The following is a 17,030-nucleotide window of genomic DNA, read 5'->3' as shown; positions in this document are numbered from 1 at the left end:
TTCCAAGGGTTTTTGGAGTCAGCTATTAGAATGAAGTTAAAGTCAGATCTGGCAGCCAACTGAGCAGCGGCGTGACTGACAGCTTTGTGTTTTCTGTCCCCAATTAGCCTTGCCCCATGTGTGGTGTAAAAAACATGCATCCACATTCTTCTTTATAAAGATGGAACTTCTCAGAGCCGCCCACTGGAGGACAGGCAGGTTCCCTATGTTCGCTGGTAAGCTGGAACTCTGAACATGTTTTGCTTGCAAACACACACTCATATTTATTGTTCAGGTGCCCAGGCTGACTGGCAAAGCGTTAAAAAGCCTACCAGTTACTATACAGATATCACCGCGCTCATCCCCACATTTTAGTAGGGGAATATGCTCCATCCAGGAATGCTGGGAGCTCACTTATTGTCCGGAAGAGGCAGGGCTTGGCTGAAATGCAAAGGAGGGGAGATTCCTCCTGTTGGGAGGGACTAGGGGGGCCCTCTGGCAGTGTGCAGAACAAGTGGGAGGGGGGCTTGTGCCCCCCTCACGGGGAGGCCAAGTCTCAGGGTGGGGCTGGCTCTCTGGCTCCCCTGTTGCTTCTGACCGGGGTTTCTGCCTTCTGGACCCACTGTGGCACTAAACAAGGAACCATAGGAGTGGAAGGAACCAGAAGTGTGTGGCCACTTGGCCAGCCAACTAGGGCAGTTGTTCAAGTGTAAGCCGAGTCCTTATGTTAGTCAGCATGAACAGAGCAGGAAGTGTCCCTATGATGGGGCCTGGCTATCAGCCAGAAAGTAGTCATGTGTCCTCCATGTGGATAGGGGGCAGTGTTCGGTCAGGTCACAGCACACACTCTCCTCAAAGGGCTGTTTGTGTGATACACACACGGCTGTTTTTTCACTGCTCTGGGACACACACCTGGCCTTTCAATGAGGTTCCACAACTCAAATTTTAAGTGTTCACTGGGAAAGATAAGAGATGTAACTTCTTAAGAGCTAGCAGTGTTGGTAAAACTTTTGGCAGGCTGATAGAAAATATTAAATTTCACAATAAAATTTCATGAGGCCACCCGGGAGCACCTCCAAATAATTACATTCATTAATTCAGCATTTCTCTTGTGACTTCCAAATAACTGCTTTTTAAAATGGAATTCGGTCTGCCTCCTGTTCATAATAACATAGCGCTTTTCCCATAAAATGTGTGATCAATCAAATCTTAGACACCTAACAAAATGAGTCCTTCCACGGCGTGCAGATTTCTTTGGGAGACATACTCAGAACAGTAGGAGTCAAATACATTTGTAAAGCTGACTGTGTGAGTCCGGCGAAGCTACTTCCCTTCAGATGACATTCCTGACCGCCTTCAGGGGACTGTGGGCCCTGAGCTCCTTCTCCCAGTTTTGCCATGCACCCCCCACCCCCCGCAGCATTCGTGACCAAGGAAATGTGTCTGTGACATAGTAGCCAGACTCAAAAGTCCAGCCATGACGAGGATGATGGCTTTCATTTGTCCAGACGGGAATTTCTCTCAGTCACATCCACCAGGCAACAGTTAATGAGCGCCCTGGGGCACGAGGCAAGGGAGAGGGCAGGATGGAAACTGCGGTGGATATATCCAAGCCCTCACGAAACTTCCACTCGGCACCTTGACTTCAGGATGACCCTGGTGTGGGGAGGGCAGTGATGGCAGGAAGACTGGGAGGGAGGAACCCCAATGTGTTAAGTGACCAGACTGGTTGTTTTTCATTTGGTGAGGAATTCTGGCCCAAAGAAGCACCACATAACCCTCTCTCCTATTTCCTTAGAAATGGGATATTTAAAAGCAACCAAAATAAAACCATAATCACCATATTCCCCCCAAAAAACAAACTGTGGGTAATCTGGACTAGCCCTATGACCAAAGGCTTTGCCTCCTGCTGTTCGATCAGTACTAGTGAAGACTTGATTTCATACCTTTCTCTTCTGTTCTGTTTGGAAGGGTTTCCGGTCTTTCAGGAGGTATCTTTTTAATTTCATGTTTTCTCTCAGTGGTGCCTAAGGGGGAAGGGATTAACAGTGATCAGAACATGTTTTCTCTACCCATTTATGAGACACACCAGCATTTTAAATATTTATCAGGTACGTCAAAGTCAATAGGCTTTTCTGCCCCTAAGCTGGGCGCTGGTGTTACCTGACGAATAGCAGCCGTTTAGAAACAGCAGAAGCCATTTCTGGCTTATGTCATTGAATTTCCTGCCTATACATCCTTACTTTACAAGAATGCCATGAATATTTTCTGATATTTAAATCTGACTTCCTTAGACATCAAAACAGTCGCAGGAAATCACCGGGTGTGGCTGGAAAATATGTATAAACAAGTCAATCACCAAAATATGCAAATAATGGGTCACTGGCTATTGCTCAACAAATAAAAAGAAATTTCACAGGGACCTGGGTTCTATGTTGTAGCAGTTTTAAAATATGGCCTCAAATTGTTTGCGACCCCTCCCATTGAAAGGTGAGGTCTAGGTCCTCTGTCTGGAATGTGGGTAGGCTGATGACTGCTTCAACCAGGGGCCAATACGATACCATATAATTCCCAAGACTGTGTCGTAAAAGACTGTGTCGCTTATGCTTTATTTGCTGGAATCCTGAATGTCCATGTGAGAAGTCTACAACCCTGAAGCCCGCTGAAGAAGCCGTGTGTAGACACACTGGCCTACAGCCCCCTCCTGCCAAGGGGAGCCAGACATAAGAGTGAAGCAGCCATCTCCAAAGTGGGTCCTCCAGCCTCTGCTGGCCCAGCATTCCCAGCTGAGGTCCCAAATATCAAGGAGCTGAGAGACAAGATGTCCTGGTCAGGCCCTGTTCGAATTCCTGACCCCAGAAGCTATGGGCATAAGAAGATCGTTGTTTTCTGCCACCTGATTTGGGGAGGTTTGTTATGCAGCAAAAGTACCTATAGCCAATTTTGGAGTGGACGGATGTGCCCAGGAGATATGTGGTTCTCCCTCGGTCCAGTCAATCTGCGCCTGAATCCCTCAAACGTTACATACGACATTTCTCCAAATACACCTGCACGGCCGTGTCGACTGCAGCTGCTCCCTCACCTGGGCTCTTCAGCAGTGCCCATGGCCTCAGGTGCATAAGAACACTTGGAAAATAGCTAAAGCATAAAACCAATCACAAGTGCCCCTCAGACTTAGAGACTTGCTTAAGTGCTTGACGAATTCCTTACTGCCCATCCCTATGGATGGGTGCTTGGTACTAAAGTCTCAATTACATAGCAACAGAAACCAAAGCAACTAAAAAAAAAAAAAATCCACTGAATACGCTTTACCTAAATCTCCTTAACGACTCACTACAAATTAAACACTGTATCTAATTTCTGTCAATTCCAGATCTGTTTTTTTTTTTTAAGCAAATAAACACAAGGAAAGCTGATGATAAGGAAAATAGAAATATCTACCTCCCGGTCACAAAGCAATTCCCAGGATCATTCAGCAGGGTAAATGAGCAGTAGGAATCTAGGAAAATTAAATGCCATCTTGCTTTGCCCCACAGAGATCCAGCATAACCTTTCGTAAAACTGCTTTAAAAGAAAAAGAATTTGCCTATCATGGTACAATCTAGGCTCTAATGATAACGAAAAAGTTCGTTATCATTCCTAGAGATGCAGGATTGAAACTGATGATCCTACTACCATGAAGAATCCAATCCTAGTTACATTCTGGGCTCCTTGAGCCTTGGGCCACTCAGCTCATCTCCTTGGTCTGTAATTCATCACCAAGGCCCCGAGGAAAAGGGTCGTCTGAGAAAAGCAAAACAGCCAGCTTTAATTTCAGCATAACAAAATATTGATCCGGTGTGAACCACTAGGTGGCAAAATTAAACTACTCAATGCAAACGACGATGGGGGCAGAGCAGGAGATGTAATTAACACTTCATTTCAGAGCTTAATCTCTGTAATTCTCAACTATCCTAAAGGGAATGGGAAAGGAATTTGGGATCAAGCTGATTTCCCCTCCAACTCGGTGTGACAAAAAACCTTAAAAAATCACTCCTTGATAAATTTGTGAATAAACCAATCTGGAAATTTATTCACACTTTAAATGCTATAGAACTATCACAGTTATTAATGTGCAGAACTAAAAATACCCCTACTCTTCTTCTGTTTTAGTTGTTAATTTTTTAAAATGCCACTTAACTAGTTATTCACGGAGGAATTTCTCCCCATAATTAGTTCTTAACAATTATAAAAAGGAGTTCTATGGGGAAATATGAATGATCATTTTTATGTATGAGAACCCTGTGCACAATGAGCTACCAAATGTCCAACCACGTCACGTCTTCCTATATTATTCAACCTTAATGTCTGAACTATACAGAAAAAGTAAATTGGATTCTTTTTAAGATGAAAAACGTATCATGAGGAAAAGTATTTATTGCTAGAATAACATTTTTTGTTGGCGGGGTAAGTGAAGTAAGTACAAATTTTGGTTAACCACACATTTTTTTTTGGTTAAAAATTCAGCACCACTGTACATGCGTGGTGAGGCTATGACCCATGGGAAGGAACCCTCCCTAAGCTGACCCTCGAGATTAGGTGGGCACAGGCAAAGCAGGACAATTAAGTTCTTTCCTCAAAAGCAGTTGATTAGAAATACAAAAAATAAAACAGAAAAAAAACTGGTTTACTCCATAGCAAAGTCTTTCTGGCCATTCATTTGGGAGGCTAGATTTTTCCGCTGTACCAGGGATACATTTTAATGTTATATTTAATTTTTCGGAAAAACAGCAGTATATTTAAAATCTGCCTGTTGAGACCAAGTGGTAGCTTCCCAATTTGGTGATCCGTGGCATTTGAATCTAAGAATCTTGAGCTCTACTGAGGGTGCTGTAAATACACACAGAAAGACGCACGCTGTGTCCAGAACGGAAGCACATTACCTGCCCCTTGCTTGATGACAGGAGCGGATGGAGGAGGCGGCTTCTTGGGTCTCTGAAAAATGAATCAAAATGATAACACATGAGATTGTTGGCAAGCCAACGAGATTGTGGGCCTGTCACATAAGGACCACAGACACTGTTTTCTAGATGTAGTTTGGACAGTCCAGAGGAGCTCTCCAAAAAATTGAGCAATTCTCTCTCCGGGGATGTCAGGTTTTGGCACCTTTAAACCAAAACTAAAATAAATTCAGTCTGCAAAACAAGACTTTGATGGACAAATGAAATACCGTTTCCCCCTTTCTAAATTTGTAACAGCCTTCTGGAAAAGCACGGCTCAGCAAAAATGGCCTGAAACCAGCAAGCACAATGGTCCTCCTACGCTGAAACCACATTTGCAATTAAGATTTAATCTGCTGAATAACCAAGTGATTCAGGAGAGTCACTGGGACAGCTCGAAATCAGATCTGCTCTGGACGGGGACCTTCAGCAAAAGCAGGCCAAGGTGCTGCTGAGGCTGGGAGTCAGTGGGTTCTAAGCCTTCAGCCCCTTCTGACCCCAAGGCTGGCAGGCCATTCTCGAGGCCTCCCACAGACCAGTTGTAACCCTGGAAAGTGGAAGGGAGCTCTTTTTTTGCATATTGGCTGTGGTCTGTTTTTCTCTCACAACCTGTCACTCCACAGGTGATGAGGCAGCGAGGCAATCGGTGGCATCCCTCCCTGAACCCGTTCCAGGGCCTCTCCTTGCGCACCCAGGATCAACTGTAGGAGGAAGATGGTCAGGCTGCATTTGGCAAATGATTCAGGGGCCAAGAAGCCAGCCAGGGCACAATTCTTGGACACCATACTTGGAGAGGGGAGCCAGAGGCGAGGAGAAAACCGTCTCAGTAACAAAATCATTAAGGAAAGATGGAAACAGGAGGATCTGAGAATCCGATCCGTGTTGCTGCTGATGCTTCTCCCAACCCTCTCTGGGCATCATACACCAGTGACTTCTTAAACAGCTCCAGAGACGCTCTCCCACACTCTGAAAACATACCACTCGGACACTACCGTGAGGAGCAGCTGAAGCACCCACCAGCCCCCGGCCCCTGCCCGCTGGGGCCCAGCGGCGCCCGCTACAGCACTAGAGCACAGAAGAAATGCTTTCGAGGGAAACCGGGAGAATATGAGACCCATAAGGAACCTTCTCAGGAGGCATCACAGCACGTAGGCTCTGGATTCTGTGACATGTCACCTCTGCTCTTCAGTAGCTGGGTGACGTGGCCAAGTTACCTCGAGTAAGTAGTGTAGCGTGGTGGCTGAGAGGCGGGTGTCAGAGCCTGACTGATTACAAATGCTGACTCTTCCAGTTCTTAGCCGTGGCCGCTGAGCAGGTGAACTGACCTAGCTAAAGCTTCTCATCTGTAAAATGGCAACAGCATTATCTCCCTCTTGGGAGGAGGTGGTTTCATATGCAGAGGGAGTCAGGAAGCACTGCCCTATTGAATCTTCGTGACAACCCTATAAATAATGATATTATTGTGCCCACTTTGTGGAGGAAGTGACTGAGGCTTAAAGAGATGAAGTCATTTCCCCAAGTCACCAGGCTGTTAAATAGGGTGGGGGGCTGGGAGCCCAGCCCCATGCTGTTTGACCCACAGGGGTGCTCTTGACCACAGGGAAGGACCCGCCTTGCCAGAGAGCATCCACAAGGCAGACCACCACACGGCCATATACCACACACAGCGTGTACCAAAGCACAGGGAACTGTATCATATGAAGGCTGGGGGGAAGAAAACACAAGTATCAAATTGCAGCTACAGTAGGAGCTCAAATCAACTATGTTACAAAATATACAGAAAGAGAAAAAGACTGGAAAGGAATAAATTTATAGTGTGATACCTGACTAGTGTAGGATTACGGGCGTGTGTGCGTGTGTGTGTTTCCTTCTTAATATGTTTCGGTACTGTCTATAGGAGTACAGACTCACTTCATTATAAAAAAGAGAAAGAAAGATGCTCTGAGGGCCACCTCCCCCTGCACACAGGCCGTCCGCTGGTGGAAGGCCGTTTCCTGTCTACCAGCCCCTTCCAGCTCTCCACTCCAACTTCTTCCTTTTTCTGCCTCCCTGCCCTGTCCTTGTATAAACTAGCTGGGGACAGATGCGTGTTTACCTAATGAAGTTATTGTTGAAACTCTGCCAACTAACCTTCCTTTACCTCAGGATCAGAATAACTTCTTATTCACAGACAGCGCCCTGTGGCCTAGTTCTTCCCGGCCCAGCCCCAAAGATGCCTAACCAGTGGATGTCTTGCTCACTTCCTGCTCGTTTGAAATATTTTATAACCAATTTCACATGAGCTCCTCTTGCCGAGGCTGTTCCCCCAGCGACCTTGCCTCAAACCACAGGGCCCCAAATAAAACAAGACAATTACAAGTCATCATGTTTTCCAAGATTACTGTGCGAAGAAAAAAATCCCTCAGTGTTGTGTCAGATTTGGCATGGGGCAGACACACGGAATGTGACCGGGCAGGGCAGAGGGGCACTGAGAGAGAAGACAGGAAGTGTCAGGCTAAGAGACAGCGTGTGACAAGCGTGGTCATGGCAAGTGTGTGCTTGACTGTGGCAGAGGAAGGAGGCAGAGGTGTGAGGTTGTCGTGAGGAGCCCTGGCGATAGTGGAGGCAGGTGGGGGCAGTTTTGAAAGGAGGGAACAGTCTGTGACTATGTGTCTTGCACCCACCGGGCTTGATGAGCACTGGCTGGGGGCCAGCTTTGCTTGTGAGCAGGACAGCTTTACAGGTTGGCCTGGGTTTTTTGTTTTTTCTCCTTTGACTGACTTCACTCTCTGATGCCCTCAAACTTAGCCTTCCTGCCTCCTTAGATGAGAAATTATGCCATGTTTTCAAAGAAGAGGTCTTTGAAGGTAATTCTAAACAAAAACCAGGGCCAGGGTTCCGTGTAGCTCCAGACCCCCCCCCCCCAAGTGATTAATGGAAGATTGCACAGGAGCCTACAGGGATTTTCCTCTTTAAGTGCAACAGGAAGATGGGGCAGTGAGAACTGAGAAGGCAGGCTGGGAAAATCTGTAGCAAACGTGACAGGAAAAACTTCAGCACAGGCACTCATAATTCTGAAATCAAAAGACGTAAGCATGTCACTTAGTTGGTTTTCCCCAAAATGTCCGATTGTGGCCGGATGAAGGAAACAGCACAGAGGGGACCTCCAGGTTAAGCAGCAGCCCAATGCCTTCTCTGCCGAGTTGACCAGCATTAACTGGCGCCACAGGTGTGCAGTCAGAAACACCCTTTCAACTCAGGCGAGTATTTTAAGTCATGAATTTTTAGAGGCACTCGTTCTATTTCTTCTCTTTATCCCTCCCTCCATAGTGGAAATATAACACTCCAGATCCAAAATCAGATGGCTTCAGCCTGCTCGATTTGCAGATCGAGGCTAGAAACACAGGATGTCAGAGCTATGAGTGATCACAAGGTCCCCTCTACACTGGAGGAGACTGAGGCCCAGAGGGACTGTGTCAACCGCTGGGTGGTGGCCAAAGAGGGCCCAGAACTCACATCCCTCAATGTCCAGACTGTGGCAATTCATTAAGAGCCAACATGAACATGTTCCTAACAAAATCAATGAGCCAACATTTTCTGATTTCTAGGAGAGCAGAATGTGTTCCACGGTCTTCCCATATGCAGGGTGTACAGGCCTGCGTGCGCCTGCGTGTGCGTCTGCCCGTGTCGAGTCGTTGGCTTGGACACAGAAGCAAACGCCATCCTTCAAAGGATACATTAACTAGATCTGATTTCTTACCATTATTACCAGGAAGGAAATAGATCTGAATGTTCTGGAGTGAAGACAGCAGGAAGGCTGATTTCAGAGCTGACTCTGCCCTTTGTTTGGCAAGCCCGGCCAGTCCCAGGCAAAGAGCTCATCAGCTGGCTCAACGGGCCTCCCTGGCAGGAATTTTGATTTGCCACTTGGCCTCTTGCCTTCAGAGCTCTGGCCCCACACATGTGGTTTGTTGAGAATAACCAGAGGAGTGTACTCCTGATGGCTGGGTACCCTTGAGGGGGCACTTTGTTAGAGGAATATGGTAAGGTTCTGGAAGCAAGTCTTAGCTTGATTTTGAGCCTTGGGAAGCCCTCCTCCAGGCATCCAGCTAAGTTCTTTAGAGGTGTCTGTGTGAGGCTGGGGAGGGGACAAAAATGGACAGTTTCTGACCAGGGCACCCTTCATGGCTCTAGAAACACACAAAGGCCTCCACTCTGCCCTTTTCTTTCCTGTTCCTGGTAGACTGGTGACACCTCCGAAGAGTACAGCTGGGGCTACACTTGGGGTGATCATAGCACCTGTAAGAGCCCCTCTGTACCTTACAAAGTCCCTAGCACAGGAGGTCCCTGGGGGCCACCTCAAATACCTGCTCTCAGCACGGTCTCTCTTGAGTTTTCCTGGTGGCCTGTATTCCTGGTCTCCCTCTTGGCTGGACCCATCCAGACTGCTAGCCTATTGGGGAATCATGCAGGCTTTGGTATTTGGCTTCTCCCCAAGATGCTCTCACGCTTTACCCCCTTGGCTCATGCCTCTGCCCCCTCTGCCCACTGTAAAAGTGATGCCTCAACTCCATGCCCAGACCTCACATCCAGATTGAAAGACCCGAGCTCCCCCATGTCTGGGAGAAGGAGTATGACAAGGGACCTGACTTCTCCCTGCCCCCCTCTTCCTCTTTCATACTAGTGCAGGAGAGAGCAGTGAGTAGGAGGGGAAGGACTGAAGGAAGGGAAGGTACACCTGGTCACCAAAAGACCAAAGGACAAGTGATTCCTGAGAGACAACCCTGTATCAAGCATGCTGCTATGGGCTGAATGTTTGTCCACTGAATGGACCCGAAACTCCTATGGTGAAATCTAATCCCCAATGTGGGGGTATGCTGAGGTGTTGCCTTTGGGGGGGGGGTGATTGAGGCATGAGAGTGGCACCCCATAGATGGAATTAGTGCCCTTATAGAAGAGACCCCAGAGAGCTCCCCTACCTCTTCTGCCGTGTGAGGGCACAGCGAGAAGACAGCCATCTACGAAACAAGAAGTGGACCTTCACTAGATGCCACATCTGCTGGCAACTTGATCTTGGACTTCCCAGTATGCGGACTGTGAGAAATGAAGTCCTGGTGTTTATAAACCACCCAGTCGATGGTATTCTGTTACAGCAGCCTGAACTAAGACACACACTTTTGGGCCCCATGAAGGAGAAGCTTGGGACATGGGCTCTGCTTTCAAAAAAGATGACAGTTGGGATGGAACGATGACAGAGAAGCACTTCAGGCAAGGGTCCAACTGAATAAGGTGCTCAACTGAGAGAGTACAGGCTCTCAGTACCAGCAGAGAAGGGAGAAGGAGCGCCATCCAGGCTACTTCAGGGAAGCTCAGTTAGGGCTCTGTCATTAGGTCATGCTTGGGTGACATTAGTGCCTTGACGGTCCCCATCTCTGCATGTGAAATTACCCAGAAAACGACATGTGAATTTTTTTTTCACAATGCTGCCTATTAGAAGCACGTTTGCTTCTTTTTGGAAGACTATTTGGGGAAATAATTCACTAGACATCTTTAGAAACTAGAAGTATTGGTCCTCAAAAGGCTCAAGGACATGACTAGGAACAAAGAAAAGTTGGGTTGAGTCTGTTTTATCAACTGGGTTGTCAGACGATGGGGGCTAAGGTAAGGGGCCTCCTAGGAACATGGTAAAGAGATTGTAGTCACAGTTACACCGGCAAAATCCCCCTCCAGCCAACTAGCCGTTGTGGGAATCAAGCGAGTCTTCCTTTCCTGTAAAAGTTTGGACCCTACAAAACTGCTCAGTGATCTTAAGGTTGGCACTCAACCATAATTGAGAAAGTGGGAAACGTACTTGACTGTACCACAGTGTGTCTGGAGATCGACAAGGAACACGAAGGGTCCAGTCAGCTGTGAACACCGAGAGCGGTGGAGAGTTGCTGAGGCCGAAGGTGCGGTGCACTCAGAGCGGCCTCTGGGATTAGCTGAGTTCAACACACAGCTCCCCCCGGGGCACCCTTCCCACTGGTGCACGAGGGGGCCTCCAGCTAGACCTGCAAGGCCCTTGGTGAGAACCACTAGCTCCTGAAGAAAGCACCAAATACATGTACTTTCCTGTAGAATCTGGCTTCTAAAAAACCCAGCCCACAGGGAGCAAACGCCCTGGGCGGGCAGACCCACGTGTTCCAGACTGGCTGACATTTCAGTTCTTGTTGCAATTAGTAAGCTGGCAGTCTGCTCGCTGGGTAAGTCTCTGTGAGTTGGCAAAGGTGAGCCTGCATCGCAGCCACAGGCATCTTTAGAAATCTTTGAGGGAAGGTTTCTGTGTCTCTGAGAGGCAGATCGTCCATGGCAGAACATTCGCTACGGGAACCTTCGCAACACCCTGGTTCTTGACACGGTATACAGACTCTTAGAAGAGTCCTCCATGTCGATGGATACTAAAACAACCACCTCTTCTTCAGGTGATTTGAACAGCTTCTCTTCAAGGCTCTAGAGCCTGAGACTTTTTCTAAAAAATGATCCTTTGAGAACACTGTCGTTCAGAGTATCTATTCTATTTTTTTTTCAATGACAGTGAGAAGTTTTCTGTTCTTGAGAGTTCAAGTTCCCCGTTTTCCTTCAATAAGGATGACAGAGCATGTGCATTGCTTCATTAGAGCTCTCAGAATATTTAATCTTTCCATTTTGATATTCAATTTTACTGTCAAGTCTCAAAATAAACAGACAGCCATTGAATCTAGGTTCTCTCATAAATAGCTTACGTAATTGTTCTAAAACATGCCCCAAGAGATCAACGGGTGCTCTCCCCCCAGGGAACATCTTGAGAGAAAGCCCCAAAGCGTTTGTCACCTCGTAAGAGAGAATCTGCCAAGGACTCTCTGAAAGAAAGCCCTCCAGAAAATTCCAAAAGGCTCTGTGGTAACCACCTGAGTCCGTACCGAGCCGCAGCAGAAAAGAGCCGGCCTCGTCAGAATGCCTTGGTGATGCCTACTGATTCAAGAGGTCTGCTGCTGAAGAGATGCTGCTTGCTGCTGTCTGCCCTAATCGTCCCACACCGTCCTCTTTTCCGGGTGAATGGCTGCAGCCCCAGCCACTGGCAAGACAAGATGACATGTGCTGAAACTGGTGGCAGAATAATGTTTCAGATTCTGTCATTCACACAGTGCATTTGTGTTAATGATTCTAATCATCTTTACACAGCCAACTCAGCAAACAACAGCCCCAGCTCCCGTCACGCTGTCACCAGCTCACCAGTACCCTGCGTGCAGCGATAAAGGCTGGTGTGGCAGCCAATGCAAAGCTGGGTGGCTGGTTTTATGGGCCAGAGGGGATGAAAAGAATGGAATACTTTAAATTTTCTAAAAGCGAAATGTCACATTATACAATCACTTCTCAGCTGTAGGTATGACTTTGCCTGACGGGTTTGACTATTGTTTCCCTCAGCCAGTTTTTCTTCTTCTTAGAGACAAGGTTAAAAGACCTATCAAAGAGGGGCACCTGGGTGGCACAGCGGTTAAGTGTCTGCCTTCGGCTCAGGGCGTGATCCCGGCGTTATGGGATCAAGCCCCACATCAGGCTCCTCTACTATGAGCCTGCTTCTTCCTCTCCCACTCCCCCTGCTTGTGTTCCCTCTCTCGCTGGCTGTCTCTATCTCTGTCAAATAAATAAATAAAATCTAAAAAAAAAATAGGAATAAGAAAAAAATCTTTAAAAAAAAAAAGACCTATCAAAGAGATGGTGGCTGCTCGTCTGAGGTTGGAGAGATGCCATGGGGCCCCAAAGAGCGTGCATGCCTCGACGAGCAAGCTGAGTCCGCTCCTCACTGACAACTTCACCCTCCCGGTGGAAGTCTCCCCTTAAAACTTTATGTCACAGAGCAGAGCTTCTAGAAGGGTATGCCATGGAATCTCTCTCACCTGGTGCATTTATTGCCTCACTAAAATATGACTGGGAACTAGAAAGCAAGGTGCCACAGTGTAGGCAACCATAGACTGCCCATTTGTTAAAAGAATTATCCAGATTTTACCTTAGCCTTCAAAATCATACCACCTCACTTAGAACCAGGAAGGTGGCAAATGTCCCCCAGGACAGCATGCTCGCTAAGATTCTTTGGCCACAGGGAGAGGAAGCACCAGGAAGGTCTTGGCATCCAAATGCTTCAGGACGTGAACACCTTCTACCAGGCTTGCAAAGATCAGTGAGAAGGATCAAACAGGCAGTCTGGACGACCCTCTCCCCTCCACTCCTTGGAAGAGTCCCATCCTCAATGTCCTTTTGGAAAGGTCCAGCAGGTCTCTATGGCCTTAACATCAGACCCGCTGCCCAACTCTAAGCCCACAAGGGCAGCAACTGCGTGTACTCTTCCCTTCTCATCAACCAGCACGGTGGCTAGCCCAAGAGAAGGGACCCAATAAACACACAGTGCATAAGTAAATAAATGTAAAACATAACTGCCAGGTAGCAGGTCCTGAAAAAAATATGAGAAACAACATGAAGATTATGCCATTCTGTGCCCGCTTATCTCTACAAATACATTTTCTAAAGTACTAGATTTCTTTTTAAAGGCTATCATCAAAGTTCTCTGATGCATTTAGATTCCCAGGGAAGCTCATAAAGACATCAAGAAACTGTTGATTTGACCGGCTGAAGCAAGCTGAGCCAGAGTCATATTTCTGTCATTACTGCCCGGTTTCAGCTGCAGCCTTCCCACACTCGTGCAAACAGTAATTACAGAGACGGGTAAAGTTAAAGCACCAGGCGCCGTGCTAAAGAATTCCTATCTTCTCAACAGTTCAACAAGGTAGGTGTGATTCTTCTCGCAGTTTTATAAGTGAAAATACTGAGGCTCAGACACATCCAGTGAGGTGACCTTGAACAGAACAAGTGAGTGACGGGGCCATGATTCAAGCCCAGGTCTAGCCGATGCTGTAGCCTGGAGTCACGAGCACTGTGCTCTAGAAACGGCTGCCACACCTCACTCCTGTGTCCTCTTGTTTCAAAACATTTACTATCCAGTCAGTACTAAAATGTTAGCATCTGTTTTTTTCAGGGGTGGGTGCTGTCAACTGATAACCCACCACACCTCAATCATGCAATAAAAATGGCTCAAGTGATTTTGCTTGCTAGAAATTTTTTCTTGAATAGTGAGCTCTTCTCTGTTCTGAGAATTTATTCCCCTCCTAAAATATGGTCAGGAACTGGAAGGTGGAGCTGTCATCACTTAAACAGATACCTGCTTCTATACCAGCACTTCGTAAACTATAATGTGTAAACGGTTTGCCGGAGGATCTTGTTAAAATGCAGGTTCTGATGCCCCAGGTCTAGGGTAGGGCCTGAGTATTTCTTACAAGCTCCAGGTAATGCTGATCAAGTGTGGCCCATGAACCAGCACTAAGTGTCAGGGATATAGAAAACAGCAGGAAGCAGAATCCAGATTCTATGAACCCCAAACTCAGTTCCGAGAGAGAATAACATGTGTGGAACAGAACATTCTTCAGCTAAACAATATAGGAAAGCAAGCTATCCAAAATCCTAAGGGTGTTGGCCCTCGGCTTCAAACCAATCTAAAGATCTACAGGGCATGATTTTGGTGGATACCGACATCTTGCAGCTTCTTGAACCATCATGTTCATTCACCTAGACACTACATACACCGTCAATGCTGTTTAGTATCCTTGGCAACCAATCCACCAATGGGTAGCTATCCTTCACAAACATCAGCTCCATAGGAATGGTCATGGGTCAAGGTCAGGTTCATGGTCTAGTAGCAGTGCCCCAACAGGCATAAACAGGAACCAGTCCAGAAAGGCAGGCAGAAGTCAAGTGAAAGCCTGAGCAAAGAGCCCTGAGGCGCAGAGCAGAATGGAAAAGACCAAACTCCTGCCCTGTTATAAAGAAAAGTGCTTCCAACTTTTCAACTTTCTTGTTCCATCCTCATCAGAGAGACAATACACCTGGAGTGAGCCAAAGATGGACTGGCTCATTGAAACAACAGCACTGGAAAATGGGTCCCCACAAAGAGAAAGCAGATCAGAGGTGCATACAAATACATATATGGACAAACATGTGTATACATGTCCATATATGTACACACACAGTGTAAGAACATCAGTGGCCTCGTTCTGCGTCCTCAGCTACACAATGTGCTTTTCAGCCACTTCGACAGTATTGGGCACTTCAGCACCCCAAGGACACACCGCACAGGATGCAGGCAGTCTGCTCACCAAACGGAGGCTTCTGGTCATTTGGGGGCTTATATGTTCCAGGCACCGCACCAAGTGCTTTACACACATTATCTTATTTGTTCATGCAACACCACCGAACAAGGGTCACTACGACCAGCTGCCAGATGAGGAAAGTGAGGCTGGGGAAGGTAATGAACCCATTCACACTCACACGCAGCCTACAGAACGGCCGAGGGCTCAGAAGCCAGGTCCACTGAACTAAAATGCCGGTGCTCTTCAATGGTCCACCAAACTCCCCTCGCCCGGTGTCCCGACACGCAGCATGGAAGCCACCGTTCTGACAGCGTGTGGAGTACTGACCTCAAGGCCAGGAAGACTTACATTGCCCTCCTTTTCAAAGTCAGGTGGAAGTAGCTTCACGAAGTTATCAGGGAACACTCCTCGTCTGCCGTTAAGCTCTCCTTCCCACCAGCCCACGTCGATGCAGTCCTGGGAAACGGAGGAGCAGAGAGTGAGAAGTGGGGCAATCACCCTCCGGGGAGGTCCCACACCCCCTTCAGAGAGAACGGAGGCCCTTTCCTTGAGGCCACTATCAGCGCCGCAGTGGTTACTGAGACGAAGTCAGCACAAATCCCACCGTCAGACGGGAGCAAGAGCGCAAGCGCACGGGAGCAAGAGCGCAAGCGCACGGGAGCAAGAGCGCAAGCGCACGGGAGCAAGAGCGCAAGCGCACAGGAGCGGCTGCCGGCCTGAACCCAGTGCTGTCGTCAGGTCCGCTGCTTCAGTCGATCTGCTTTTCTTTAAAGATGGGAGGATATGTATTTTCTTCGTCTTAATTTTGCTGAAATAAAATTATTTCATTAACTGCAAACGTGCTTTAGGAAATATCACAGGCACAAATGTTCTCTTTGGCCTGTCACAAAGCTTGTGGAAATTCAAAAGGGCCTTGCGACGGGCAGCGAAGCACAAGAAGGTTCATACTTTTGGCAAGCTCGTGAATGCACGGCTCTTCCTCACCTTCTCTCTGTGGTGATGCGGCACGGTTGGCATCGTGAGAAGCCCTTCCCCCACCTTACAGAACTCAATGTTTGCTTACTAAATGAAAGAATAAATCTATTCATTCTTCCAGATCCAACCTGCTTCCCTTTAAATACTCCCTATTCTGTTCATTCACTCGTCAGATGTTTACTGAGCGCCTATTTTGTGCCAGGTGCCAGGGAGGGCACGAGAGCTCGGCCTGTGCCAAGCTTCCGTCCCGAGCCTAACAGCCTCATGGTTCTCCTGGGCCTTCAATCTCATGCCACATTTCTATTTTACCCCACATCCAATTGGTTGGAAGGTCAATTTGCTCTAGTTTTAGAATATATCTCACATCTGTCCTCTGCCTCCAATTCCACTTCTACCACCCTAATCCAAGACTCACTGGCCTACCGCAAACCTCCTCACTTGGGCATTTCTTCTTGACCCGTGTACGAATGATGTACACACACTGCTGTTGAGTACACATCCGTGAGAAAAGCCCAATTCTCAGACTGTGGTCAACAATTCCTGCTACAGCCGAAAACGAGCGGAGGCTTTCCAAAAACGGTAGCGACACGTAAGACTTCTAAAGTTACGTCTGAAGCAGGGCATGCCCCACAAAGTGAGGCTACCATGCTGGGGCCCACGCGGACACTCACGGTCCTCCACAACACCGGTGGGGTGGGGAAGGGGCCAGGAGGCCTCAAGCTGCACATGCACAGCTGGCCTCGGGCCCCACCGTAGAGCCCGGAGGGCCACAGCATATGTGACTCACCGGGGCCTTGCTAGACTATACATCTTGGCAAGGGGAGGAGCATTTCTGGTTTTTTCACCATTATGCCCCCAGCCCACCGCAATGCCCAATATAATAAATATTTGTGGAATTAGT

The 17,030-nt window shown here is 47.7% G+C and overlaps 1 protein-coding gene across 14 annotated transcripts in view; it reads right to left on the bottom strand.

Annotated features, from left to right (window-relative positions):
• SH3KBP1 (SH3 domain containing kinase binding protein 1) overlaps positions 1 to 17,030 on the bottom strand; it is a 322,979-nt gene that overhangs the window by 48,228 nt on the left and 257,721 nt on the right. For all 14 annotated transcript variants that reach the window (XM_087860197.1, XM_087860193.1, XM_087860198.1 and 11 more), the window contains 3 exons: positions 15,503 to 15,610; positions 4,902 to 4,953; positions 1,926 to 2,006 (listed from right to left, as the gene is read on the bottom strand). In XM_087860197.1, coding sequence (XP_087716323.1) covers positions 1,926 to 2,006; positions 4,902 to 4,953; positions 15,503 to 15,610 — 241 coding nt within the window. The remainder of the gene's footprint in view (positions 1 to 1,925; positions 2,007 to 4,901; positions 4,954 to 15,502; positions 15,611 to 17,030) is intronic.

The sequence above is a fragment of the Ursus americanus genome, chromosome X (assembly GCF_024610735.1).
Source record: "Ursus americanus isolate L20-20 chromosome X, mUrsAme1.1.p, whole genome shotgun sequence".
Classification (NCBI taxonomy): Eukaryota; Metazoa; Chordata; class Mammalia; order Carnivora; family Ursidae; genus Ursus; species Ursus americanus.
This window is presented reverse-complemented; position numbering and strand designations above follow the sequence as displayed.